General features: G+C 44.3%; 1 protein-coding gene across 1 annotated transcript; it reads right to left on the bottom strand.

Moving 5' to 3' along the window:
* Positions 1-11,023: 11,023 nt before the first annotated feature.
* Positions 11,024-15,850, bottom strand: LOC140360403 (homeodomain-interacting protein kinase 2-like). Its single transcript, XM_072445611.1, has 2 exons — positions 14,530-15,850; positions 11,024-11,107 (listed from the first exon to the last, which is right to left on the bottom strand). The coding sequence occupies exons 1-2, from the start codon at positions 15,805-15,807 to the stop codon at positions 11,024-11,026; spliced, it is 1,362 nt and encodes a 453-aa protein (XP_072301712.1). The 5' UTR covers positions 15,808-15,850.
* Positions 15,851-26,363: the final 10,513 nt, after the last annotated feature.

Below are 26,363 nucleotides of genomic sequence, written 5' to 3'. Positions count from 1 at the left end.
TCTCTCTCTCTCTCGATAGCTCTCTCTCTCGCTCTCTCGATATCTCTCTCGATCTCTCTCTCTCTCGCTCTCTCTCTCTCTCTCTCTCGCTCTCTCGCTCTCTCTCTCTCTCGCTCTCTCGATATCTCTCTCGATCTCTCTCTCTCTCTCGCTATCTCTCTCTCTCTCTCTCTCTCGCTCTCGCGCTCGCTCTCTCGATATCTCTCTCTCTCTCTCATCTCATCGAGCTCTCTCTCTCTCTCATCTCATCGAGCTCTCTCTCTCTCATCTCATCGATCTCTCATCGACCCATCATGACTTATCAATAAACATTCTTTCGTATTTCATTGTTGTGGCGTGGTCCTTGCTAGTGAATTGTAATTTTTAGGGGGCGGGTTACAGGCACAGAGTGCTTCCTGGAGGATGGGCTGAAACAGAAGCGTACTGTGTAACTCACCCGGAGGGAGTAGGCCCAATCCATCTGCTCATCTGAGGGGAAGGAGAGAGACTGTTCTCTAGCTAAAAACTGCAGGAATCAATATGAGGTACCAATAGAAGTTATTTACCATTTCTAATACCTTTCTCATTCACTGCTTTTAAAAAACACTGCATGCACAGAATGTTCTGTTATCTATTTTTGAGTACACACATCCATCCATTCTCTGAAAAGGTCAACATTAGAATCTGGTGCCCTGTATATGCAGAATACAATTCTTTCCTTTTTCATTCGCTTTGACATTTCTATAGTCAGCAAGGCAGCAATACATATAGTTATTAGATTATGAAAACCCCGCCAAGTGTTTGATTTTCGTAACAAAATTCTGCTTTTACAACACACTTCATATGGGGGGGAAACAAAATGTGCAAAAATACAGTGCAAAAAGTGTGTTTAATTCAGCTTTAAGTGAAAGAGTAAGGTTCCATTTATTTTTGCTAGAAGCTTCCTTCCCAGTTCAGGTCAAACCAGGCTGTGTAAAGAAATAGCAAATGTCCTTGGCCGTTACATTGAGCGCTTTAGACGTAAATGCAAATGGCCATCTCTTCTGTGTTAAATGCGTGGCCCGAGGAAGGCGGTCGCACTGTTAGCGCTGCGGCTAATGTAGCGTCCGTGCTCCGGCTGCCGCTAATGCATCACTCATGTTCGACACCGTATGTATATGCAGCAGCCAGCAAGCTCCAGTCCACAGAGCCGCGCTCGGGGCCCACGGCAGGTAATAGGCCCATCTGAGCAAGGGGCAGCCAGGGATGAAATTGTCAACTCCTGTTTCCGCTCCACCGCACCACACCTCTCTAAAAGTGAACGGATTAAGACCCGGAATGTCATATTTTAAAATATTTTTCTGTTTATTTGAAATGAATGGACAGGTGCTGGCAAGTGTTTGCTTAAGACTATTTCGCTTCCCATGGTAATTTTCAAATATGCTTTTCATAACTACTACTGTTTTTCTTGAGCATATGAATATATATTTATTTTTAAAAAATTCAGGTGTATTCTAAATTAAACCACAGTGGTGTTTGTCTCAATTTAGGGCTGGTGAGTAGACGAAAATAAATGTTTTTTTCCCCTTCATTAATCAAAAAATAAATACTCAAATTTCATCCTCAAGTCTGTAAAGTGACCACTTCAATAGTCGTGGGACAAGTGTGTGACAAACATGATAAGTTTAGACCTAAAGATAAAGACTGTATGATGTTTCATGTTTATCCCTTTAAACACAGTTAGAGTGTTTGGAATAATCAAGGTTAAGATACAATTTATTTTTCCTGTCGGGAAATGATCACACACGGAAAGACAGGATCTTCCTAAAAGTGATTTTATCTGTTGTTGATGTTGTTGATGGTGTTGTTGTGGTGTTTTTTGCTAGGAATATGTATGTTATATTGTTTTCTATAAGCCTATAACTAGTACAGATATACATATACATTTTATGTGGCAGCAGTGAAAAGAAATTTATTTGAAAAAAACAAAACATGATGTGGACGTCTCTATCAAAAAGACCCAAGCATACGATTAATGATTCAAAATAATTGAATCTTGATTAAAATTCCATGCATTGCACCGTCCTATCTTAATTCTAACTGGAGGTTTAGTAACTGCACTGTTTAAACTTCCTGCTGTTGCATATAACATTGTTGAGTCATTAATATGAAAGAGTGTTTTATGTGTGTGCATTTTTTATAAATTCAATCCGATAGTGTTACTTGGTGTTAGGGTAGGTGCCGATACCGAGTGGCTGTCACAGTGGTTGGAAAGTTAAACTAAAGGTACTCTATTATATACATTTCCCCATTGTGGGACAATTAAAAGCTTATCTTATCTATAAAGAAGCAAAACAACAACAACTCCTGTCAAGTAGGCTGTCTCATAAGAAATATACAAAAGTAAAGGTTTTAAGAAAATGCAGCCTATTTCAGGGACATATGTAGTAATCTTGATGAAGAAGTACTTAAGTACTAAGGACTACTTCCTTAGGCCTCAATAACAGTGAAGCCTGTAGAAAGACACCAATCCTCAGAGCGCATGGGTCATTATAAAGCAGAATAAACCGCATCTATGTCTGCTGCTGTCAGGCCGTCTCCACAGTTAGTTTTACTAAAGTTCTGCTCCATTCAAAGAAGCCAAATGAAGGCATCAAAGAGGAAACACACATGTCTTTTCTGTCAATATGAGTGTCTTTATATTGCTGAGTCTCCACAGTCTGTATTTTAGCTGCTGAGAACAGCGGCAGTGCATCTGCGGGTCGTCATTCAGGAAAATACAATACGGAATCGGTGGAGATACCCATACCTTCAAAATGTGCTGTAGCAAACCTTTTGATATTGGTATCAGAACAAAAGTATTTATTATGTCATATTGAACATGTCAACAACCTCATCATCATTTGAGTAAAAATGGAATTCTTATTGTCAACCCTACTACAACTTGCTGTTAGCCCCCATTTACAAACAGGCCTATGATTAAAGACAGTCACTTAGAACTTTAAAAGGCTTTTATTTTAAAGTTGCAAATGTTGCTGCTTGTTTCTATGGGGATATTGCTTTGCCTGGAATGTTCCACAGCATGCTATTAAAGTTCTGTACCTCCTAAGCAGTGACAAACCAGGCCACAATAAGTAATACAATAAAACCATTTGTCATTAAATAGATAATTTATAAGGTGGCGGACCGCACTCACAATAAAGATTACTCTGTACTTTTAATTCATATCATCTGAGAAAAAAATATGGCATTACTACAAGTCAGAAAGCCTCCAAAACTGCTACCCAAAGGTAGTTATCAGCAACACTGAATTGTGTTAATTACTGTATGTACTGCTTTTCCTCCCACCGTTCATGCTCTCGGGTCTTTAACGCACACACAAGTTCATAACCACACTGACTCACTGCTCGCTTGTGCTGATAATGACCAAATAATTTAACAAGAAGCATGAACAAGTTTTCTGTAACGCATAACTATATATCTAAAGTATTTTTACATTTTAATGATTGGGACCTCGGGATATACTGTGTACAAATGGTTAAGATCTGTTAAAAGTTGTTTGTATCCATAATAGGAGCGAGTATAAGCTTCACCTCAATTATAGATTTAAATGAACGATGTCCTGCCTCGATTATGGGTATGATAATTTCAAAGTAAATAAGACATGCAGTCTGAAAAACAAGGACAGTTTCATTTATTTTGCTTTATTTTCAGGGTCATTGGGTAGAATGACACATACACAGTTCAAATCTATTCTGTTCTGTATTCTGTATATGAATAAGATATGCATTGATTGGCTTAAGTAAGTCAGTATATAAAATGTCATGCTGTTCCCTCCTCAAACCTGTTGTGGGCAGTGCCTCCTCAGCGTTTTCCCGCTCTGAACGGGACTTCAGAAGGCCCTGAGCCCATCTGATGAAATCCAGGGTAAGCTGCCTCTCATATCACAACACTCTCTTTACTTCTCTTTAATATGAAACAAGTTTAAAGTGGACAGATCCTTGTCACCTCACATGTTTTTTAACCTTTAATGTTTTTACACACATCTATATTACTTAGGGGGGCTTACGGTACCACTGTTCCCTCTAAGCTGCGCTCATGTGCAATTGCGCAGTGCTCCAAAGGTCTCTGCTTATGGAAAATCTTCACTGCACATAAAATACACACTTAACACTTAAAAATGTATGTGATCCAGTGAGTGACAGACAAGTGTGAACTGGCACACGGGGATTTCCCCGGTGGCCTGATGGGTAAATGGGCCGGTGTGGGTCGAACTGTAGAAGAGGCGAGCAGCGCTCCCGGGACCCGTCGCCCCCCTTGGACCCTATCTTAGCTGTGACTAGAGACCTGTGGCGGACGGGATTTCCCGCGGGTCAAATGCTGCAGGATCAGGTGGATTTGCATGGCCTCATGTGAGAGCGCCTCTGTCCCAGAGCCGAGCGGCCACTGCAGAGTGGTGATACGGGGCAGGACGCGCGGTGTATGCATGTGCGTGAGAGCGCATGACCACTCGCTGTAACAGAGAGCAGGTGGAGATGAGAGGAGGAGAGCTCTGCATCAGGTGGATGTATTATCACAGGACAGTTTGACCATGTGAGAAGAACAATGCTGGTGAAACTTAAGTAAGGAAGTAAGTACATTTTATTTATATAGCACCTTTCACAGACAGAAGTCACAAAGTGCTTCACAAAACACAGAATAAAACGATAAAAACACAAAAAAAATTACAGTGAGCAATACATATACAGCAATATACAGTAAAATCAGCCGCTAAAACACCCTGGAAGGATCTGTCTCCTCTGGTCCGAAAACGGGTGCCAATAACAGTTTCTGGTCCAAGGACCTTAGTGAGCGAGAGGGAGTGTACGGTTTAATCAGATCAATAATGTACGATGGGACCTGACCATTTAAAGCTCTAAAAGTCAGAACAAGAATTTTAAACTGTATCCGGTACGAGACCGGCAGCCAGTGAAGGGCTTTTAGAATGGGTGAAATGTGGGCCCTTCTATTTGTGCGGGTCAAGATCCTCGCTGCAGAGTTCTGGACCAGCTGCAGACGAGAGAGTTCCTTCTTGTTAAGACAGGAAAACAAACTATTACAATAGTCTAAACGTGAAGACACTAATGCATGAATTAAATGATGCTGAGCACGATGCGAGGCCGTGACCGCAATGCAATCTGAATACATTTTTTGGTATCATACATTTCTCCCTCTGAACAGTTTCAGTGGGATTAGTTCAGATTATTTACTTATTTGTAGACAGTCCAATGCAGGTGTCTAGCTCAGAGCTGTTTAAATGTGACCCATTGACGGACTGTCTCATTGCAGTAATATGATCTGCAACGGCCCGGGCCATAGCCTCAAATACTAGGCCTATTTGAAGCTGTGTGTTTAAAGTATGTTTAAAGCAGTGGTTCTCAAACAGTGGGTGAGGGTCCACAAATGGGCCACAGAGAGTAGACTACAGGTCCACAGAACATCGGCTTCTCAGGTGAAATGAGGCTATTTGATGTTTAAAGGTGCATTATGTAATAAGTATGCATTTTCTTGCTTTGCCTGGAAGGTTCCACAGTATGATATAAACTCATCTATCTTTCATTTATATAGTTAAAAGGAGTTTTGATTTCCCCAAAAGTACTTGGTTACATGCTGTATTAAAAATATGGCCAAAATTGAAAGTAATAAAAAAACTCTATAAACCAATATTCAGCTCTGTTTACATAGCAAACCAATTGAAGCAAGCTGACATTAAAGTGGGATATCATAAGACTATGGCCAACTCAGTCTATAAAATGAATAGATATGCAATGAATAGTACTCCCAAGAGTAAATATATTACTGTAATGGTAATATTTATGGGTCATATTGGGCCGCGCTGCCTTCAACTCCGCCCCTGCTACACAGGTCATGAACAAGATTTGGGTATTTTCGGGACTGTAAGTAAGTGTCTGGTATGTTAATGTAACATATTAACAGTTATTCAGATAACTACAGCATAAAGAACATGCTAACAAGTTTACCAAACCTGTAATCAGTATTACCCCATATCACTAAATCCACTGAATTCTTCTTCTTCCGTGTCACTTCTTGTAGTGGGTACTTTTTAAAAAAATAAATTATATGGCAGAGTCAAGAATAATGTTTGTGAATTTATTCCCCGGAAGTGAAAAAACAAAGTGCAAAAAAACAAACCGGTGCAGAAAAATAGATATGTACAAATATTTACAGCAATAATCCAAAAATGATAGCAGCTGGCTGACTCTGGAGCTCGTGCCTGCGGTGCACACAGCTCCCTCCTGGAACACACACTCCATTTGTGGTGCGAGAAGGCCCTTTTTATAGCAGGAGGCTCCTCCCCCAAATCAATTAACAGTAAAAAATCTATATTTCTCTTCAAACAGAAACATAACACTTTCATAAATAAGACCAAAAAATCCTAAATATATTTCTACACAAATCTACTACTATGTGTTGAAGTTTAAAGCAAAAACAAGAAAACTGATACATTTCACGTGTGCGCCCAACACGTGACGCGATATAATGCGCAAGTCCGCGGAGTTCGGGTTGGCCGGCCGAAACACGGAGAGGATGACGAAAACGGAGAGAGAGTGGATTTGAGACAAAGTTATGGCGAGAAATATGGTTAAGCAGCAATCATGTGTGCACCCGTGACTACTACGATGACTTTGGAGGGAACAAGGAACGGTTATTGGACAGGTGAGAGAAACGCCGTACAGGTGTGAGTAGGTGCGTGCGTGTGTTGGCGCCATGTCGCCCTGGACTCTCCGCGCTGGCTGACAAAGCTACTTCGTCACACTTCTGAACAACTCAGCAAACTCCGGAGGTAGAGGAAGTGCAAATTCTTCTTCTGCGTCACTTAGAGCCTGGAGCTCCCTCTTGTGGTTGTCAGTGTGAAAATAATCAACATGTGAAATGTGGTTGCCAGTTGCGGTTGCCACGAATTATGTCACATATACGTCGCTCTGGAATATAAGTCACATGTGAATAATAAAGGAAAATCATCAGAGCTGAGAGTAGTTGGGATTGAGGGCTCTACTGCACTATTACAGTTTGTTAGCCTGGCTACAGTCAGTTGTGAGTGCTATTTTTATTACATTATTTGGTGACGCCACGTCATTCTGCACTTCACATAACACAAGGACCACCTGTTGTAAAATTGTGACCTCTTTCCCATCCGTCTCGTGCGGGCTCTGGTGATCCCCTCTGGAGTCTGGACTCGGCTGTGTGGCTGTGGGGGGCCCCCCTCCGAAGCTGCGATAGCATTAGCATTATTAGCTTGTGGGTTTTCCCCAAGGTTATAGTCAGTTTTAATTGTTTAACTCCCGAAGCATCACCTCCCATTAACGAGGTTTGTAATCTCTTAAGTCTTGCTCCTCGGTTTTTGGTTGATTTTAAACACAAATATTGCCTTGCAGTGCACCTAGTCAAGTCCCAAAAAGCTGAAATTCTATCTTACTGGTGACACCCTTCGACATTTAGAAAGACCTACCCATTTAAATGGCAAACGGAATACCTCAAATGTTTAGGTGTGGTTCTCCATAAAGACTTGTCAATCATTTTAGAGAAAAACTATACCCCCTGTTTTCCTCTATAAAGACAGAGCTTAAAAAATGTAACATTCTATATTTCAAAGATTGAAGCTATTAAATTGTAGCGACCTGCAGATGACCTCTGAGCTTTGCCATAGTTCACATAGCTTTAGGGTTTTATGATGTCTCTGGCACAAGGAGAGGCTTCATGCTTTGGAAGTTGGAATCATCATATCCTAAAATGACTGCTTTCAATTTGAAACTGGCCATTTGATCTTGCTTAAAACTCAGCAAAAATACTTTGCTGCTTAAATAAACAATCATCTGATTGCATACTTTGTCTACAAGATGATCTTACAAGCACGTTCCTAGTTTGTGAATTTTGCTCTCTGCCAATGGCATTAAACTAAATAATTCTGATTCTTTTAACAGCTCTAATGTTGATGTTTGTTTTCTGTGGTACCAAATTCTGATTAATTGCAGCCTTTTTCATTTAAAAAGGTGTGTTATACATCATGCTGTTTGAGGGACTATTTGCCAATTTGAATAGCCTGACTCAATGCTTTAAATGGTCCACAAATGTGTCAAAGGTTCCAATATAGCTAGCTACATTGATTTTAATAAATTATTTTAAATTGATGAGGCTACGTAATAGATGATATTGCTGTAACTTTAATTTCCATTCTCTTTAAAAACTCCATTGCTAAAAAATCCTTGGAACAATTGCGTCTTTATGCCTTTTTACTGGTTTTAACGCCTCCCGGAGGAAGACTTTTATCCGGGGCAATTTTCATTTCACGGTCGCACTTTGGCACTAGACAGGAACAATAATTACCTTTTATTCATGTACAACAATCTTCACTTGATAATTACAAGAGGGCTGGCAATTAAGACACCAAAAAGGCACGCAAATGTGTGTCCTCTCTCTAGTGGGGTCAGGCGCCAAGTATTGCTGTAAGTTGTTAATTAAAAGCGCTGCAGTCCTTTGGGGTTAAATGGAGGAAAAAAAGGAAAGGCTAAACAAAGTATGTTCTCAAAGAAAGAAATTGTGTTTTGCCAGTCTTTCTAATCAATAAATAAACAAAGTAAAGAAATTGATACATAATGCAACAGCTAAAATGGAGGAAGACATATGTACAGTGCATTCAGAAAGTATTAATTTAAAGTAGTGCTTCACTTTTCCACATGGTGTTATATTACTTTATTCCAAAATGGATTAGAATAATTATTTGCCTCCATACCGCATAATGACAATGTGAAAGAAAGTGATTTGGATTCTGTGCAAAAAAGTCTGTTAAAAGGATGCCCGACTTTAAAAACAAAAAAAAACATTATGTATAAAATCTTCATTGTTTATAAAAATTGTTTAGCTTGTGCTGTGGTAGGGATAAAAACACGGGGCTGGGAGGAGTTCGAGGAGGACATGGAGGAATATAGGTCGGTCCCAGAGAAATTCTGGAAACTGTCCGGAGCGTCAGGTTTGGGAAGCAGTGCTTCACTAACACGGGTGGAGACCTCCTGACCTCGACTGGGGATGTCGTTGGACGATGGAAGGAATATTTTGAGGACCATCCCACAGTCGCGTCTTCAGAAGAGGAAGCAAAAAACTGAGGGCCTGACTCATCCATCATTCAAGATGAAGTCAATGGCAGGGCTTCAAGGGTGGATGAGATCATTCCTGAGTTCCTAAAGTCTCTGGATGTTGAAGGACTATCTTGGCTGGCGCGTCTCTGCAACATCACATGGCGGTCGGGGTGGTGGTCCATCTGTTCAAGAAGGGGGAGGAGGGTGTGTTCCAACTACAGAAGGATCCCACTCCTTAGCTTCCACGGTAAAGTCTATTCCAGGGTACTGGAGAGGAGAATCCAACCGATAGTCAAACCTCAGATTCAGGATGAGCAGAGGACCAGCTCTATACTCTCCATTGGGCGCTTAAGGGTTAATGGGAGTTTGCCCAACCACTCCAAATGTGCTCTGTAGATCTGAAGAAAGGCTTTCGACCGTGTCCCTCGGGGTGTCCTTTGGGGGGTGCTCCGGGAGTACGGGGTCCGGGGCCCTTTGCTCAGGGCTGTCCGGTCCCTGTATGGCCGGAGCAGGAGCTGTTGCATTCCCAACAGTAAGTCAGACCTGTTCCCAGGGCATGTTGAACTCCGCCAGGGTTGCCCTTTGTCACCGGTTCTGTTCATTGTTTTTATGGACAGAATTTCTAGGTGCAGTCAGGGGTCGGAGGGTGTCCGGTTTGGGACAGGATCTCATCTCTGCTGTTTGCAGACGATGTTGTCCTGATGGCTCCATCAAACCCGGACCTGCAACATGCACTGGGACGGTTTGCAGCCGAGTGTGAAGCGGCTGGGATGAGAATCAGCACCTCCAAATCAGAGGCCATAGTTCTCAACTGGAAAAAGGTGGTTTGCCCTCTCCAGGTGGGTGGGGAGTCCAAGTATCTGTTTTTTTTGCTTGTGTTTTAGAGTGCGTTTAATCCATTACATTAACAAAAAATGTCATATTAGTCATGGTTATAATAAACATTACAGCGATGGGTAATTGAGCTTTGCGATTACTTGAAAATGTAAACAACTCGATTGCTTTAATTTCATGCAAAAATGTATGATTTAAATTCATAATAAAATTTGAAAACAAAGATGAAGTCAGCATTTTGTGAGAAATGATAAATGATATATTTTATTTACATTAGCTACATCAGGACAAATTATTAAAAATAATAGAAAGGGGAAAAAAACATAATAAATTCATCCATCACACGCAGAAATACAAATCTATTTGATTTGCATCCCTCCATACAAGATGGCTTCCACTGCTGATTAACATGGATTGGCTGAATACTAAATGCCCCCACAATGTAACTGGATACTTCTTATTGTGATCGATTTACATTTGTTTTGCCAATCAATATTTATTTTTTCCTATTAAGATTTATTTTTTTTAAGAGACCCACAAAATTGTCACATTTTTCCCACATAATGTGGCTGATTGATGATGCATTTTGTGTCATCCCTTTTTTCTGAGGGCCTATTTGCTGCCACCAGGAGAATTCCCCAGAGTGTCTGCCAATTGTATCCATGGCAGGAGTCCTGAGGCTACGGTCCATTCGGACCAGAACCTCCCACCACAAGAACAGTTTCTTTACCTTTTATCCTATAGCAGATTTAAATTGTCTTTCTTTTTGACCTATATAGGTTGTTTTATCATTGTTCATTGTTTTACGTTGCAACGAATCACCAAAGCAAGTTCCTATGTTTGTGAATTCTGTTCATTGACAATGGCAATAAACCATTTCTGATTCTGATTCTGGTGCTCTGAGCCGGGAATGAGAATTCATGTCTGTTTTCTCCTTCTGAGCTCCTCACTGATGGGGTTGAACATTTGGCGTTGTTGACAAACCTCGTATGTAATATTTGGAGCAAAGACACACTAAACTTTGTTCTGGAGGTCTCCTTTAACGCTTGCAGCCTTCAAGACACGTTCCTTCACACGCCTGTTTAGAAACCTCATTATCAGGCCTTGTAGTTTATGAGCTTCTGGTCTTGGTTTGCACAGGCGATGTGCTCTTTTGATTGTGATGGGAGGGACTTCAACTCCTGAGCCATCAACGAGCTCAGGAATAATCTTCTCCAAAAAGCTTTCTGTATCCTGCCTTCTCCCTCCGAGACCCCAAAAAGCTAAATGTTCTCCAACTCCAGCGTCGTCACCCTGGCCTGCAAGCGCCTCCATCTCGGCCCTTACTGTCTACAGATTGTCCGTATTATCTGAATACATGCTGCTCGACTTCGTCCAAGCGTGCTCCGGTTACTCCCGCTGTTTTCAGCTCAGCGGCTACTGCATTTGATATGGCCGGTCCAATGGAAAAGACTCCATTTTGGACATCTTGAGCAATAACAGATGATTAGTTATATTCTCTCCCCCTTCCAATACAAAGTTGCGATAATCTTCAATAGCTTGCGATGCGGGCTGTTTTTCAATTGCACCGTGGGCCGTCAACTTTGTGTTTTGTTCCCGTAGTGTTACCAGACTTGTGCCTTCCACGTTTACATATCCCTTGATCTTCTTCTTTGGGATTAGGTGGGTCAAACGATGATTTTAAAGCCAAGATTTGCAGCAGAGGTGTGGGTGCGTCAGCTCAAAACTAATTTACACTCCATATTGTGTCTCGCTGATCTTAAATGTACTCGTCATGTGGATGGACTCATGTTGTGTATTTTTGTCTGCCATCAAAATGCAAATGGGACTCTGGATTAAAAAGAGCTACATTTAGAGGAACCTGCTTTGTACCAAAAGGTGTGAATGGAGCAGTTTGTGGCAATGAGCTCAACCTAATCATCCTGCTCACATTTACCAAATTGTAAGACACTCTTTAAAGGCCTTATTGAATTGCCTTAACAGAGGGTGAAGAAAACATGCCTCTAAATAATTGGCCAAGCCTTCCCATTAGAGGTAGTTTATTTGGCGTATCTGCTGTTTTGCTCCTGTTTTTACTTTTGTTTGTTTTTTTGGTGCTTTCAGAGTTTATTTTATTGCTATCTCGAGTACTTTTGTTTGTTTTTTTGGTGTTTTCAGAGTCTATTTGTTTGCCATCTCGAGTACTTTTGTTTATTTTTTTGGTGTTTTCAGAGTTTATTTGATTGCCATCTCGAGTACTTTTGTTTGTTGTTTTGGTGCTTTCAAGGCTTATTCTATTTCCACCTTGAGTACTTGTTACATTTCTGCCTGGTTCATTTTTTGAAACTCTTTCACTTTCCACATTTCTACTTACCAATGGCGTTTTTACGTTGGTGGTTTCCAGAGTGCTAACAACTCTGGAGTTTGAGCGATGTTCAATTTCTCTGGCAGTTTTCTTACAGCTTTCAGGGCTTCTTCTATTGCCACCTTGAGTACTTGTTACATTTCTGCCTGGTTCATTGTTTGAAACGCTTTGTGTTTCCACATTTCTACTGACCAATGGCATTTTTAAGTTTGTGGTTTCCAGAGTGCTCTGATCTTTGGAGTTCCAGCGATGTTCAATTTCTCTGGCAGTTTTCTTACAGCTTTCAGGGCTCCTTCTATCTTCACCTTGGGTGTTTTTGGTGCTTTCAGGGCTTGTTATATTGCCACCTTGAGTACTTGTTACATGTCTGCCTTGTTCATTTTTTGAAACGCCTTGCGTTTCCACATTTCTACTGACCAATGGCATTTTTACGTTGGTGGTTTCCAGAGAGCTTTCATCTTTAGAGTTTGAGCTATGTTCAATTTCTCTTGCAGTTTCCTTACAGTATTCAGGGCTTTTTCTATTGCCACCATGGGTACTTTTGTGAGTTCTTTTGGTCCTTTCAGGACTTATTCTATTGCCACCTTGAGTACTGATTACATTTCTCCCTGGTTCATTGTTTGAAATGCTTTGCGTTTTCACATTTCTACTGACCAATGGCATTTTCATGTTGGTGGTTTCCAGAGTGCTCTCATCTTTAGAATTTGAGCAATGTTCAATTTCTCTTGCCGTTTTCTTACAGCTTTCAGGGTTTCTTCCATTTCCACCTTGGGTACTTTTGCTTGTCTTTTTGGTGCTTTTAGGGGTTATTCTATCGCCACCTTGAGTACACTTGGACAAATACGAAAAGCAGCCCGCACTTGTACTTGATACTTTTCTACTTGGTTCATTTTTTGAAAGTCTTTCCCTTACATTTTTACTGACCGATGGAATTTTCATGTTGGTGCCACCTTGGGTACTTTTGTTTGGGTTTTTGGTGCTTTCAGGGTTTATTTTATGGCCATCTTGAATACTTTTCTTTGGTTTTTTGGTGCTTTCAGAGTTTATTTTATTGCCATCTTTAATAGTTTCGTCTGTTTTTTTTGTGCTTTCAGGTCCTTTTCTATTGCCACCTTGAGTATGCTTGGGCCTATACGGAAAGCATCCCACATGTGTACTTGATACATTTCTGCCTGGTTCATTTTTTGAAACTTTTTCACTTACCTTATTTCTATTGACTAATGGCATTTTTACATTGGTGGTTTCCGGAGTGCTCTCAACTGTGGAATTCGAGCGATGTTCAATTTCTCTGGCAGTTTTCTTACAGCTTTCAGAGATTCTTCTTTTGCCACCTTGAGCACTTGTTACATTTCTGCCTGGTTCATTTTTTGAAACTTTTTCCCTTACCACATTTTTACTGACCAATGGCATTTTTACGTTGATGGTTTCCGGAGTGCTCTCAACTGTGGAGTTCGAGCGATATTCAATTTCTCCTGCAGTTTTCTTACTGCTTTCAGAGCTTCTATTGCCACCTTGGGTACTTGTTCTTTTGGTCCTTTCAGTGCTTATTCTATTGCCACCTTGAATATGCTTGGTTGTATACGGAAAGCAGGCCACATTTGTACTTGTTACTCTTCTGCCTGGTTCATTTTTTGAAACTCTTTCCCTTACCACATTTTTACTGACCAAAGACATTTTTACGTTGATGGTTTCCAGAGTTTTCTTATCTTTGGAGTTGGAGAGATGTTCAATTTCTCTTGCAGTTTTCTTATAGCTTTCAAGGTTTCTTCTATAGCTACCTTGGGTACTTTTGTTTGTTTTTTTGGTGCTTTCACAGCTTATTATATTGCCACTTTGAGTGCGCTTGAGTATAGGTAGAAAGCAGCCCACATTTGCACTTGTTACTTTTCTGCCTGGTTCATTTTTTGAAACTCTTTCCCTTATCATATTTTTACTGACCAAAGGCATTTTTACGTTGATGGTTTCCGGAGTGCTCTTATCTTTAGAGTTTGAGCGATTCTTGCAACTCTCAGGGCTTATTTTTTTGCCACCTGGAGTACTTTTGTTTGTTTTTTTGGTGCTTTCAGTGCTTATTCTGCCAGATTGAGTATGCGTGGGCATAGAAGGATAGCAGTTTGTACTTGTACTTGCCTGTACAAGTACATCTGTACTTGTTACTTTGCTGCCTACCTCATTTTGTATAACAGGGAGAATAATTTCACATAATTCCCCCCCCTCTGTTGTTTCAGAGCCTGTAATAGCTCTCATCGACCATTCGACTGTGCTACATCCACTTTGGTTGATATGATCGCTTTCCATTCCCACATTACTATTGGCCCATCCAGTTGGCACACGCTCTTGAATTTTTTTGTTTCTGGTTTTCATTTCATCTTCTGAGTGTGAGTGATTTGTTTTGGGACCTCCTGTGGTCACCTTGCTGGTGTCATTTTCCCTTGCAGTTGTGGATGAGTGCTTGGATCGGAGGCAACTGTCAATCGGAATTCTAGAGTCGGTCGTCTGCATGGCAATCATCTGCTTGATAAATGGGTGTGTTAGCGCCTTTCCTGGGGTGATCCTTTTTGCCGGATTTACCTGCAAAAATTCATTCAAAAAAATAAAAAACTGCCCTGTCTCCTCCTTTTCTTCTTCAAGGATTTGCTGTGGGCGATATGCCGACATGTCCCCCAAACAGGTGAAATTTTTGGACACATTTTTGCAGGGTGCATAGGGCTGTCTGGTTGTGTCCATGTAATCTTTGGGTGAGATCAGCTGATAAGTGCCATGTATTTCCTTGAAGAAGTGGTTCACAAATAGGCCTTCCTGGAGTTGCTGAACATCAGGCATGCCTTGGATCTGTGTAATAATTCTTATCATTTCATATTCACATTTTTCAGGAAAGAAATTCTTGCCGATGAATAAAAATGCCATCACACAGCCAAGAGACCACATATCAACTGCCTCATCCAATTTTGTTCCCAAAGACACTTCTGGAGCACGGTATCCAATAGCCTGGAGGACAGAACCAGGATCCAAGCTACCCACAGTGGTAGAAAAGCCAAAATCGATCAGCTTTATTTTAAGTGGCTCAACCTTGTGGTTAACCAGCATGATATTGTCTAGCTTGAGATCTCCATGAACCAGTTTGTACTTTTCCAGTTCTTGAAATGTTTCCAGCAGCTGCTTGGTAATGTAGCAAATGTCCAAAAGGTGAAGCGGTTTAAACTGTCTTCCTTTCATGAAATCATACAAACTTTGATCAAGATGCTCCATGACCAAACAGTAATGGTCCTGGTGTTGAAAAGACGTTATAAACTTCACCACATTTTTGTCTTGACCCAGACTGCTCAGCCACTGGAGAATAGTTGCCTCGTTTTTGGTAACTTCGTAGTGCTTGAGTTGAGATATTTTAATAGCCACGCTTTGGTTTGTCAAACAATCTATGCACCGGGCTACACGCCCAAAGGTGCCTTTTCCCATCCGCTCTTTTATCTGGTATGAGCCAAAATCACCAGAAATAACATCATCCATCCTCATAAAGAATTTTGTGTTCGATGACATTTTGTTTATATATAGTTTTTAAATACTTGTGAGAGTGTTTTGTGCCTGTTCTGTCACTATAGTCTACTTCTTCTTCCTCTTCTTCTTTTGTGTTTTATGGCGGTGGTGAGTCAGATGATTCCAGTCAACAAAATCTTGTTGTTGTTGTTGTTTTATGGCGATTGGCATCCAATTGTTGCATTACCGCCAGACTTTATTCCTCAGACTTTTCGTAGTTGTTGTTGTTGTTGTTGTTTTATGGCGGTTCTTTTATGGCAGTTGGTATCCAAGTATTACAAATCCTTGCAGTGTGAAGTAGCCCAAGTTAAGTGAAGATGACATCATCTCTCGATGACATCACTAGTCTTTGAGTCATCTGCTGTGGCCGGTGCCATGGTAACTGCATGTTCTAGAAACGTATTACTCTTTGACTAAGAGTTAAAGGGCGTTCATACCGACAGAGTCTGAGGACAAAGCACTGGAAGTCAAGGCACTGGCGGGAGATGGCGGAGGAGAGTGGATTGGTGGTCGAAGACGTTCTGGACGGCGTGGAGGAGCAGCCTTTTCTGGCTGCACGTGCCCGGAAACGTAAAAAGTCCCTTAGCTCGTCCGAGGGTTCTGGGAATGAGCAGCAGGATGAGGCTGAAGCTATTGATATCCGGGGTGAGAGCAGAGACTGTAAGGTGATCATAAAGCTTGCACAGGATAGTGCATCCTTTAAAGAGTGGAATTCAGTGGCATTGTCAAAGAGCCTAACTGTAGCTGTGGGAGTGATCAAGAGTGCGAGTGTCCTTAGAGATGGCTCGCTGCTGGTCGTGTGCAAGGACGCGGCTCAGCAACGGAAGGCGATTGGAACTAAACGTCTGGGTGGAAAGGACATTCTTGTGTCTGATGCTGAAAGAAACATGGTCAGAGGAGTTATCCTAGGCGTCCCTACGGCGACGTCTGTGGATGAAGTTAAGGAGAATTTGACTGGAGCTACGGTGGTGGACGCTAGGCGGTTGAAGGTGACCCGGTCTGGGGTAAGATGTGACAGCTTGTCGGTAATGGTAACACTTGAAGGGAGGTGCCTGCCTAGTAAGGTGTTCATTGGGTTCATGTGCCATGACGTTAGGCCATATGTTCCACCGCCCCTGCGTTGCTTTAAGTGCCAGCGCTTTGGGCATATTGCAGCGGTCTGTAGAGGGAGGCAAAGATGTGGTAAATGTGCAGGAGATCATGAGTATGGGAAGTGTGACGTGGGAGCAAAACTGAAGTGCTGTAACTGTGGGGAAGAACATAGCTCTGCCTACGGGGGATGCAGGTTTAGCAAAAGAGCTGTAAATACAGAGAGAGGAGCCAGCGCTGCTCCCAGCCAGGGCGAAATGAGAAAGGCCAGCGTGGCTCCCAAGAAGTGTGAAGGTTTCAAGAGTGGAGGTCCCAAGTGTGCAGGTTCCAGAATTAATGAGAATACCCTGGTTGTGGATAGAGAGGATTTTGTACTTTTTATGGTGGATGTTGTAAACTGTGCTGCTCAGACTCAAAGCAGAACTGAAAGGATCAGGATCATTGCTAAAGCTGCAGGGAGATTCCTTGGAACAAAGGAGCTTGATTGGGCAGATATAAAAAACAGGCTAAAGGCGCTAAATGGGAGTCGGAGTGATGGGGGTCTGCTTTTGGGGAGTCAGAGTGATCAGAGTGACGAGATGGGGGTGGGGATGGTCTCCTGTCCTCGCCCAGTCTCGTAGACGCACGGCTACCAAGCAGAGGACATCAGTGGAAATATTGGGGCCTATAGAATGAAGCCTAAAGAATAAAGCTGTACGGTGGAAGCACCGAACGTCAAAGAAGGAGAGGAAGATGAAGAAGGGTCTCCCTGGAATAAAGCCGGTTGGTCTCTGAAACAACAACAACTATTCTAGTCACAAAGACATATCATGACCTCATGGGCTTTGTAACACCAAAGCAATGGAAGGAGTACTTTTACGGACTACGACAGTCTGAGGACTAAGACAACCGGTTGGTCTCTGACACAACAACAACAATACCTCGTGCACTTGGATGCCAACTGCCATGGAAAACAACAACGACAACAGTTTGGATATTGCGGCAACATAGAGGAACGCCTCGGTCCGTATGACGGGGAAGAAGAGGAGGAAGCGTGGCCTGGTCGGTGACGATATGAACAGCGGGGAGGACTCCCCTGGAGCCACTGATCCTGTGCAGCGTAGGGCGTCTTCTTGCTCGTCTATGGAGGGCTCTCTCGGTGAGGAGCAGGGCGGGGGGTTGCAGATGTCGGGGATGTGAGTTCAGAGTGTAAGGTGTTCATAAAGCTTGCGCAGGATAATGCGTCCTTTAAGGGGTGGGATCCGATGGCGTTGACAAGGAGCCTGACTGTAGCTGTGGGAGTGGTCAAGCATGCGAGTGTCCTTAGGGATGGCTCGCTGCTGGTCGTGTGCAAGGACGTGGCTCAGCAAAGGAAGGCGATTGAAGCTAAGTGTCTGGGGGGGAAGGACATTCTTGTGTCTGATGCTGTAAGAGGCACGGTCAGGGGAGTTATAAGTAGGCGTCCCTACGACGACATCTGTGGATGACATAAAGGAGAATTTGACTGGAGCTAAGGTGGTGGATGCTAGGCGGTTGAAGATGACCCGGGATGGGGTAAGGTGTGACAGCCTGTCGATAATGATTAGATTTGAAGGTGGGATCCTGCCTCGTGTGGTGTGCGTTGGGTACATGCGCTATGGCGTACGCCCATATGTTCTGCCGCCCCTGCGTTGCTTCAAGTGCCAGCGCTTTGGGCATATTGCAGCGGTCTGTAGAGGGAAGCAGAAGTGTTGTAAATGTGCAGGAGACCACGAGTATGGGAAGTGTGACGACGGAGCAAAACTGAAGTGCTGTGTCTGGTAGTCAGGTGACGGTGGATGCAGTGGGGGCTGCCAGTGCTGCTGGTGTCCTAGGCAACAGGGGAGGGGGCAGCGTTGCCCGCGGCCAGGGGGAGGTCCCCACTGGGATGCCTGTGAGTGTGGCTTCCACGGGCAGAGGCCCTGTGGGTGCGGAGGATGTACTGGTTGTGAAGAGGAAAGATTTCTTCCTCTTTATAGTGGAAGTGATTAACTGTACTGGGCAAACCAAGAAGAGATCCGAAAAGACTAAGATCATCGCTAAGGCTGCAGGGAAGTACTTTGGAGCTGGGGGCCCCGAGTGGACGGAGATAGAGGATGCGCTGCGGGAGGGCGCCCTGCCCCATTCTGGCAGTGGGAGTGGGGGGGCTCCCGATGCGTCGTCAGGTTCCGGGGGCTCATAATGGCGGTGGTTGTCTTGCAATGGAATGCGCGTAGTCTTCGTGCTAATGGCCAGGAATTTAAGCATTTTGTCTCTACCTTGTTGAACAAGCCTCACGTTATGTGCGTGCAGGAGACTTGGTTACGACCTAGGTGGGGTTTTGGGATACAAGGGTATGTGTGTGTTAGGAATGATAGGGAGCAGGGTAGAGGCGGAGGTGTGGCTGTGTTTGTCCGAGATGACCTAAATTACGTTGTTGTCAGTGTGAGTAAAGCGCCGGAGGCCCTGGCGGTGAGGGTCTGGCTGGGTGGTGAAGCTGTTACTGTGGTTAACCTTTATAATACGTGTGGTGAGTTAACGTTAGAGTCCTTACATAGTATCGGTAAGGATGTTCGGGGAAAGGCCGTGTGGTGTGGGGATTTTAATGCGCATAGCGCTTTGTGGGGCGGTAGTGGTACCGATAGGTATGGGCAGGTGGTAGAGGGTTTTATCAATCAAAGGGAGTTGGTTTGTCTGAATGATGGGGGTGGGACCCGCTATGATATGGGGACCGGTGCGGAAAGTGCAATAGATCTTACACACTGGTGTTTGTAGTTGGGAGGTTCTTGGTAATCTTTCTTTTGGTAGCGATCACTATCTAGTCCGCACCGTGATTGGCTTTGGGAGCTGTGTGGTCAGGGGGACGAGGATCCAGAGGTGGCAGTTGGCAAGGGCGAACTGGGGGGCTTTCCTGAGGAAAGCTGATGATGGTTCTAGGGTTCTGCAGGAAGGAGGATTGACTCAGGTGGATGATCTCAATAGTGCAATTGTCTCGCTCATCACGCAGTCAGCGGTAGGCACGATTCCTAAGAGTGGTGGTAGTGGACATAGGAAGCGGGTGCCGTGGTGGACTGAAGCATGTGGTCATGCTGTTAGGGCGAGAAATGCGGCGTTTCGCCGGCTAAGGGTTGCCCACACTGAGGGTGCCCTCATTGACTACAAGAGGGCCCGCGCTGTTGTGCGGAAAACTGTGAGAACGGCCAAGAGTGCCTATTGGAGGCGGTATTGTTCCAAAATTGGGAGAGAAACGCGTCTCGGGGATGTTTGGGGGATGATTAAGCGGATGCATGGGGTTGAGCGCCGTCATGGGACCCCGGTCCTAATACTGAATGGTGTTGAAGCAGTCAGCGACGTTGACAAAGCTGAACTGTTGGCCAGCACCTTTGTGTCGGTGCACAGCTCTGACAATCTCTCACCTGCGGAAAGGCACTACAGGGAGAGTACTTTGGCCCAGAATTCTGAGCTGATTGGGCACCAGCCTTCGACTCAAGATGACCTTGACCTTCCGTTTAGTTTATTTGAGCTAAGGAGAGCACTTTCTAAGGCGAAACAGACAGCCCCGGGTAAAGATGAGGTGTGCTATGACACGCTCTCTCATTTGACTGATGACACGCTTGGGCTAGTCCTGGGTCTTTTCAACCGTGTTTGGGATTCAGGTTGTGTTCCATCTGCGTGGAAACAGTCTACGGTGGTGCCGGTTCTGAAGCCGGATAGGCCAGCGTCTGACCCTTCAAGTTATAGGCCGATTGCCTTGACGTCGCAGCTCGGGAAAACGATGGAGCGCATGGTTACCGAGCGGTTGGATTACTTCTTGGAGAGTCAGGGTTTGCTTCCCGCGCACCGGAGTGGTTTCCGTAGGGGCAGGAACACCATGGATTCCGTGTTGTGTTTGGAATCTGATATCCAGTTGGCCAGGGCTCAGAAAGAAAAGGTTATTGCGGTGCTCTTTGATGTGGAGAAGGCGTACGATATGGTTTGGAAGGATGGGCTCCTCATTAAGCTGCGGAAGTGTGGTGTGAAGGGTAAACTGTTTAACTGGGTCCGGAGCTTTCTGTCTGGCCGGCGTATCCAAACCAGAGTGGGCGCTGCTTACTCTGGGGTCTATGGGGTGGAGAATGGGATCCCGCAGGGGAGTGTGTGTAGCCCTATCTTGTTCAATGTTATGATTAAGGACATCTTTGACGACGTGGATGGGTCTGTTGGGAGGAGCCTTTATGCTGACGATGGCGCTCTATGGGTGAGAGGGAGGAATCTCCGGTTTTACGAGGCGAAACTGCAAAGGGCAATACAGCAGGTGGAGCAGTGGACCCTGAAGTGGGGTTTAAACTGTCCGTACGGAAGTCTCAAGTGATCTGTTTCTTCAATGGGCATAGGGACGTCTCCCTTCGACTGCATGGGCAGGTGCTCGAACAGGTCAGGGAGGTGAGGTTCTTGGGGGTCACCTTTGACGAGAGGCTTAGTTGGCGCCGGCACATTGATGAGGTCAGTGGTAAATGCAAAAGGGTGAATAACTTGCTTCGTTGTCTATCCGGCCAGGACTGGGAGGCCAGCAGAAGGTCGCTCCTGGGTATTTATCGGGCCGTCATGAGGGCGGCTATTGATTATGGCTGTATAGCCTACATGTCTGCGGCTGAGACTAACTTAAAGAAGCTTGATGTGGAGCAAGCCCAGGCCTTGCGCATCTGCTGTAGGGCTTTTAGGACCTCCCCTGTCTCGGCGCTGCAGGTTGAGTTGGGGGAATTGCCGTTACGGCTCCGGAGGCTAGAACTTCTGTTGGCTTACTGGGTGAATGTGCAAGGTCATACAAGCTCTCACCTGGTGAGGGACTTTCTCAGGGTTGATGGGGGGCAGAGTGAGGCTGACGGTATGGTTTTCAGCCAGGTAGGAAATGCGAAGGCGCGGCTTGCGGGGGTTGGTGATCTGCGTGTGAGCCCGTCGGTGGCTCTGTCTGCTATAGCTCCGTGGAAGTTTGTCCCGGCTCCTGTTGATGTTAGCTTGCATGGCAAGCTTAGAGGAGTCGCTGGGAGGGCACCGCAGTTTGCCGTTCAAGCGCTCATCGATAAGCACTCAGGTGATGTGTTTATTTATACCGACGGGTCTAGGGATCCTGAGAGTGGGCGTACTGGCGCCGCTTATTTTGTGCCTGACCTGGGGCTAGCGGTCAAGAAGAGGTTGACAGATCGCCTTTCTGTTTTCACGTCGGAACTTATAGCGATACGGTTGGCGTTGGAATGGGCGGAATCTGCTCTGCAGTGTTGCGGCCTCTGACAGCCTGTCTGCATTGCAAAGCATTAAATCTGGGAAATCGGATTGCAGACAGGATGTGTTGAATGGTATCTTCTGTCTGATGCTCTCCCTGTCCAGGAAGGATGTGAGGGTTTCCTTCATTTGGGTCCCTGCGCATGTGGGGGTGGATGGTAACGAAATGGCTGATGCACTGGCTAAACGTTCCCTTCGGCGGCCATCAATTGATGTGGCGGTTGAGTTAAGCAAATCTGAAATCAAGCCCGTTATCAAGAGTCATGTGGTCGGCCTTTGGCAGGAATTTTGGAGCCACTGTGTTACTGGACGGCATCTCTATCACATACAGGGTAGTGTGGGTCCTTGCGGGTCTATGGGCAGGAACGCGTGGGAGGAAAGGGCCTTCGCCCGCATGAGGATTGGCCATACTGGACTCAATTGGTCACTGAGTAGGATAGGCAAACATCCGACCGGTCTGTGTGGTCACTGTCGGGTGCCAGAGACTGTCGAGCATGTGCTGATTTGCTGTGAGGCTTATGATAGGGAAAGGGCCGGGTTGGCCTTGTGGTTTCGGAATAATGGGCGGGAGTTCAATCTGCGGAACGTTCTGGCGATCCAGTCACAGGGTTTGTGTCAGGCTGTGGTTGCTTACTTATGTAGCACAGGGCTGGGTAAACGTTTATAGAGGTGGGGGGTGTTGGAGACTGAGCCGAGGATGAGGAGCAAGAGGATGTTCTAACGCGCTTGGACTTCATGGGCCTAGAAACGCCAAAGTGATGGAAGAAGGACTTCTAAAGGATAAAACGACAAAGACGTCCCATGACCTCATGGGCTTTGTAAAACAACAAAGACGTCCCATGATCTCATGGGCTTTGTACTTCCAAAGCACCGAACGTCAAAGAGGGCGAGGAAGGTGAAGAAGAGTCTCCCTGGAATAAAGCCGGTTGGTCTCTGACACAACAACTATTCTAGTCACAAAAACACATCATGACCTCAAGGGCTTTGTAACGCCAAAGCAATGGGAGGAGTACTTTTACGGACTACGACAGAGTCTGAGGACTACGAAACGTCTGAGGAATAAAGTCTGGCGGTAATGCAACACTCGGATGCCAACCGCCATAAAACAACAACAACAACAACAACAACTACGAAAAGTCTGAGGACAAAGCACTGGAAGTCAAGGCACTGGAAGAAGAACTTTTAGGACTACGACAAAGTCTAAGGAATAAAGTCTGGCGGTAATGCAACACTTGGATGTCAACCGCCATAAAACAACAACAACAACAACAGTTTTTAGGACTACGACAAAGTCTAAGGAATAAAGTCTGGCGGTAATGCAACACTCGGATGCCAACCGCCATAAAACAACAACAACAACAACAACAACAACAACAACAACAACAATCAAGTCTAAAGATTAAAGTCTGGCGGTAATGCAACACTTGGATGCCAACTGCCATAAAACAACGTATGGTACCTTTTAGGACTACGACAAAGTCTAAGGAATAAAGTCTGGCGGTAATGCAACACTCGGATGTCAACCGCCATAAAACAACAACAACAACAACAACAACAACAATCAAAGTTCTATGTGGACTCTTCCAACGTTTTTGCGGCGCGAATCCTGCGTTTTGAGCATGGGGCGTTTGACGCAGAAAAATTTAACAAAGCTCAACTTTTTTGAGACGGACACAGCAGCAGCAGCCAATCAGAGATTATGCTCCAGTGACATGCTATACACAACCTGGAAGAGGACCCAAAACAAACCCTGCAATGATAAAATAAAATCCTCAAGACACAGCTCTTGGAGCAAATAATTATATTCACTAAACTCTGCTCACCTCTGAAGTATCTGTGGGTCCCAGACAAACCCCTGAGCCGATCCCCTCAGTTTTTGGATTTTGTAAAGTAAATACTGTACACCAAAGCCACTTTCTCCACCTGTTCCTCCACCGTCCATTGCACAGCTACACAGGGAAACACAACAACCCCTTCACTGCGCGTGTTCGCTGGACGCCTCGGACGCGCATCTGCGGGTAATTTTTTTTTTTTTTTTTTTTTTTTTAAATCCGAGGCGTCTGCCTTCAAATGTACAGGCGTCCAACTCTGGCGTCAGGCGAATTTGGACGCAGCGGTGTGAACATAGCTTAAAAGTCACTCCCACTCCAGGCCACACTTCCGAGGTCAGATAAAAAGACCAAACAAGTCTGCACTCTCTCTCTCTCTTCCCTTGGGCTCTTGATCGGAACCTGTGCCAGGACACACTGGGTCGTGGACCAAAAAAGGCACACAAGGAACAACAGGTAGAGAATTTGTGGTGACTTGAGTGACGTTTCCGTGGGGTGACGTGTGGTCAGGCAAAGGAGACACGCTGAGACAGCTCTGTAGTAGTTAAGTTAGTTTATTACAGAATAGCCGTGTCAGATTATATCGCCTGGGTGCTCTATGATCGGGGTCGCTCAGAAAGAGAGACCCCGTCACTGGGCGTACATCGCTTATATATGCCCACTCCACAAAGACCCCTAGATCATACCTTTGACAGCCATGATCTCATACATGGAAAGATGGTTAGCCTATGGGCAAACAGAGTGTAAATAATATCCATATTTGGGTAGGACCATAAGAGAAAAACTCCCTCGGTCGGATAGCCCCCCTTACAGCCGTGGAACATCTTGTTTAAGGAAAACACATAAGATAAGATAAGATAAGATAATCCTTTATTGTCCCACATGGGGAAATTTCATTGGTGCAACGCAGGTAGATACAGAGGTAGATCCAGAAGAACAGATCACTTATAGGAAGTCTGAAAAACACTTTCAGTAGAAGATCTCCTATAAATAAATAAAAACTCCCATAGACAAATAAATAAATAATACCATTGCATGTGATCCCGACAGTAATTGCACATTCCCCAAAACCAGACCGTTACTTGGCCAAACCTTACATGGGCATAGTTTTAATACACTTCATATTCTGTAAATCAATGAAGAATATAATACTGAGTGTTGCTTGTTTTGTTTATATATAGATTCCCCATGTTTAGTCCTGACTCTGGCACCAGCAGGAGGCTGGTCCATGTTTAGTCCTGACTCTGGCACCAGCAGGAGGCTGGTCCATGTTTAGTCCTGACTCTGGGCACCAGCAGGAGGCCGGTCCATGTTTAGTTTTGACTCTGGGCACCAGCAGGAGGCCGGTCCATGTTTAGTCCTGACTCTGGCACCAGCAGGAGGCTGGTCCATGTTTAGTCCTGACTCTGGGCACCAGCAGGAGGCCGGTCCATGTTTAGTTTTGACTCTGGGCACCAGCAGGAGGCCGGTCCCTGAGGTCCTCAGAGTCAGAGATGGTTCATATGACACTAACATGTCTGAGATGTACTTTGGTGCTAGGCCATGGAGAGACTTGTACACAAGCAGAGCTACTTTAAAGTCTATTCTCTGAGCCACAGGAGCCAGTGCAGAGACCTGAGAACAGGACTAATGTGATCATACTTCCTGGTTCTAGTCAGGACCCGAGCAGCAGCATTCTGGATGTACTGCAGTTGTTTTAGAGCTTGTTTGGAGAGGCCAGTGAGCAGGTCGTTACAGAAGTCTTCTTCTTTTTCTTTGGTGTTTTATGGCGGTTGGTATCCAAGTATTACATTACCGCCACCTACTGTAGTCTGTACTGTCTTCTTCTTCTTCTTCTTCTTCTTCTTCTTCTTCTTCTTCTTCTTCTTCTTCTTCTTCTTCTTCTTCTTCTTCTTCTTCTTCTTCTTCTTCTTCTTCTTCTTCTTCTTCTTCTTCTTCTTCTTCTTCTTCTTCTTCTTCTTCTTCTTCATATTTATTAGATATTTTTGGCCGATATTTTTGGCCGATAGAATGTAGTGATTTCAGTCTGTTTCGGAGAATGGAAGGTTTCCATGGAAATGAGTTAACTTCTGTTGCTCCCAGGTGGAGTGTACACATTTAGTAGAGTAAACACCTTTACATAGAAAGTTCCTTTAACATATAAAAATCTGCCATCTTTAGGCTATATTTGAAGGCCGATTGCATCACTTCCTTTGCAACAAGCCTGCAAATGTGCTGCACGTTTCAATGGGAACCCCTGATCTTCTCCTTGTACACAAACATAAGCCACAACTCCGTAAAACTGATCAAGTTTGCAGTAGTGATTTCTAGAAGACAAAAAAACTATAATTTTTTGTCTTCTAGACATTCTAGACACTGTCTTCTAGAATGTCTAGAAGACAGGAGATGATCGGGGTCTTCAGGAAA

Source organism: Eucyclogobius newberryi, unplaced genomic scaffold (genome assembly GCF_026437365.1).
Source record: "Eucyclogobius newberryi isolate DKJ021-1_F unplaced genomic scaffold, fEucNew1.0.hap1 SCAF_15, whole genome shotgun sequence".
NCBI lineage: Eukaryota > Metazoa > Chordata > Actinopteri > Gobiiformes > Gobiidae > Eucyclogobius > Eucyclogobius newberryi.
Note: the sequence above shows the minus strand (reverse complement) of the source record. Positions and strands in the feature narration are given on the sequence as shown.

What these genes read in the sequence shown, in the direction of transcription:
- LOC140360403 (XM_072445611.1), bottom strand. Translation starts at nt 15,807, where the DNA reads ATGTCATCGAACACAAAATTCTTTATGAGGATGGATGATGTTATTTCT. An exon ending in ACCAAAGTGGATGTAGCACA is followed by an intron (nt 11,108 to 14,529) that starts GTCGAATGGTCG and finishes TTGATGGCTCAG; the next exon opens with GAGTTGAAGTCCCTCCCATC.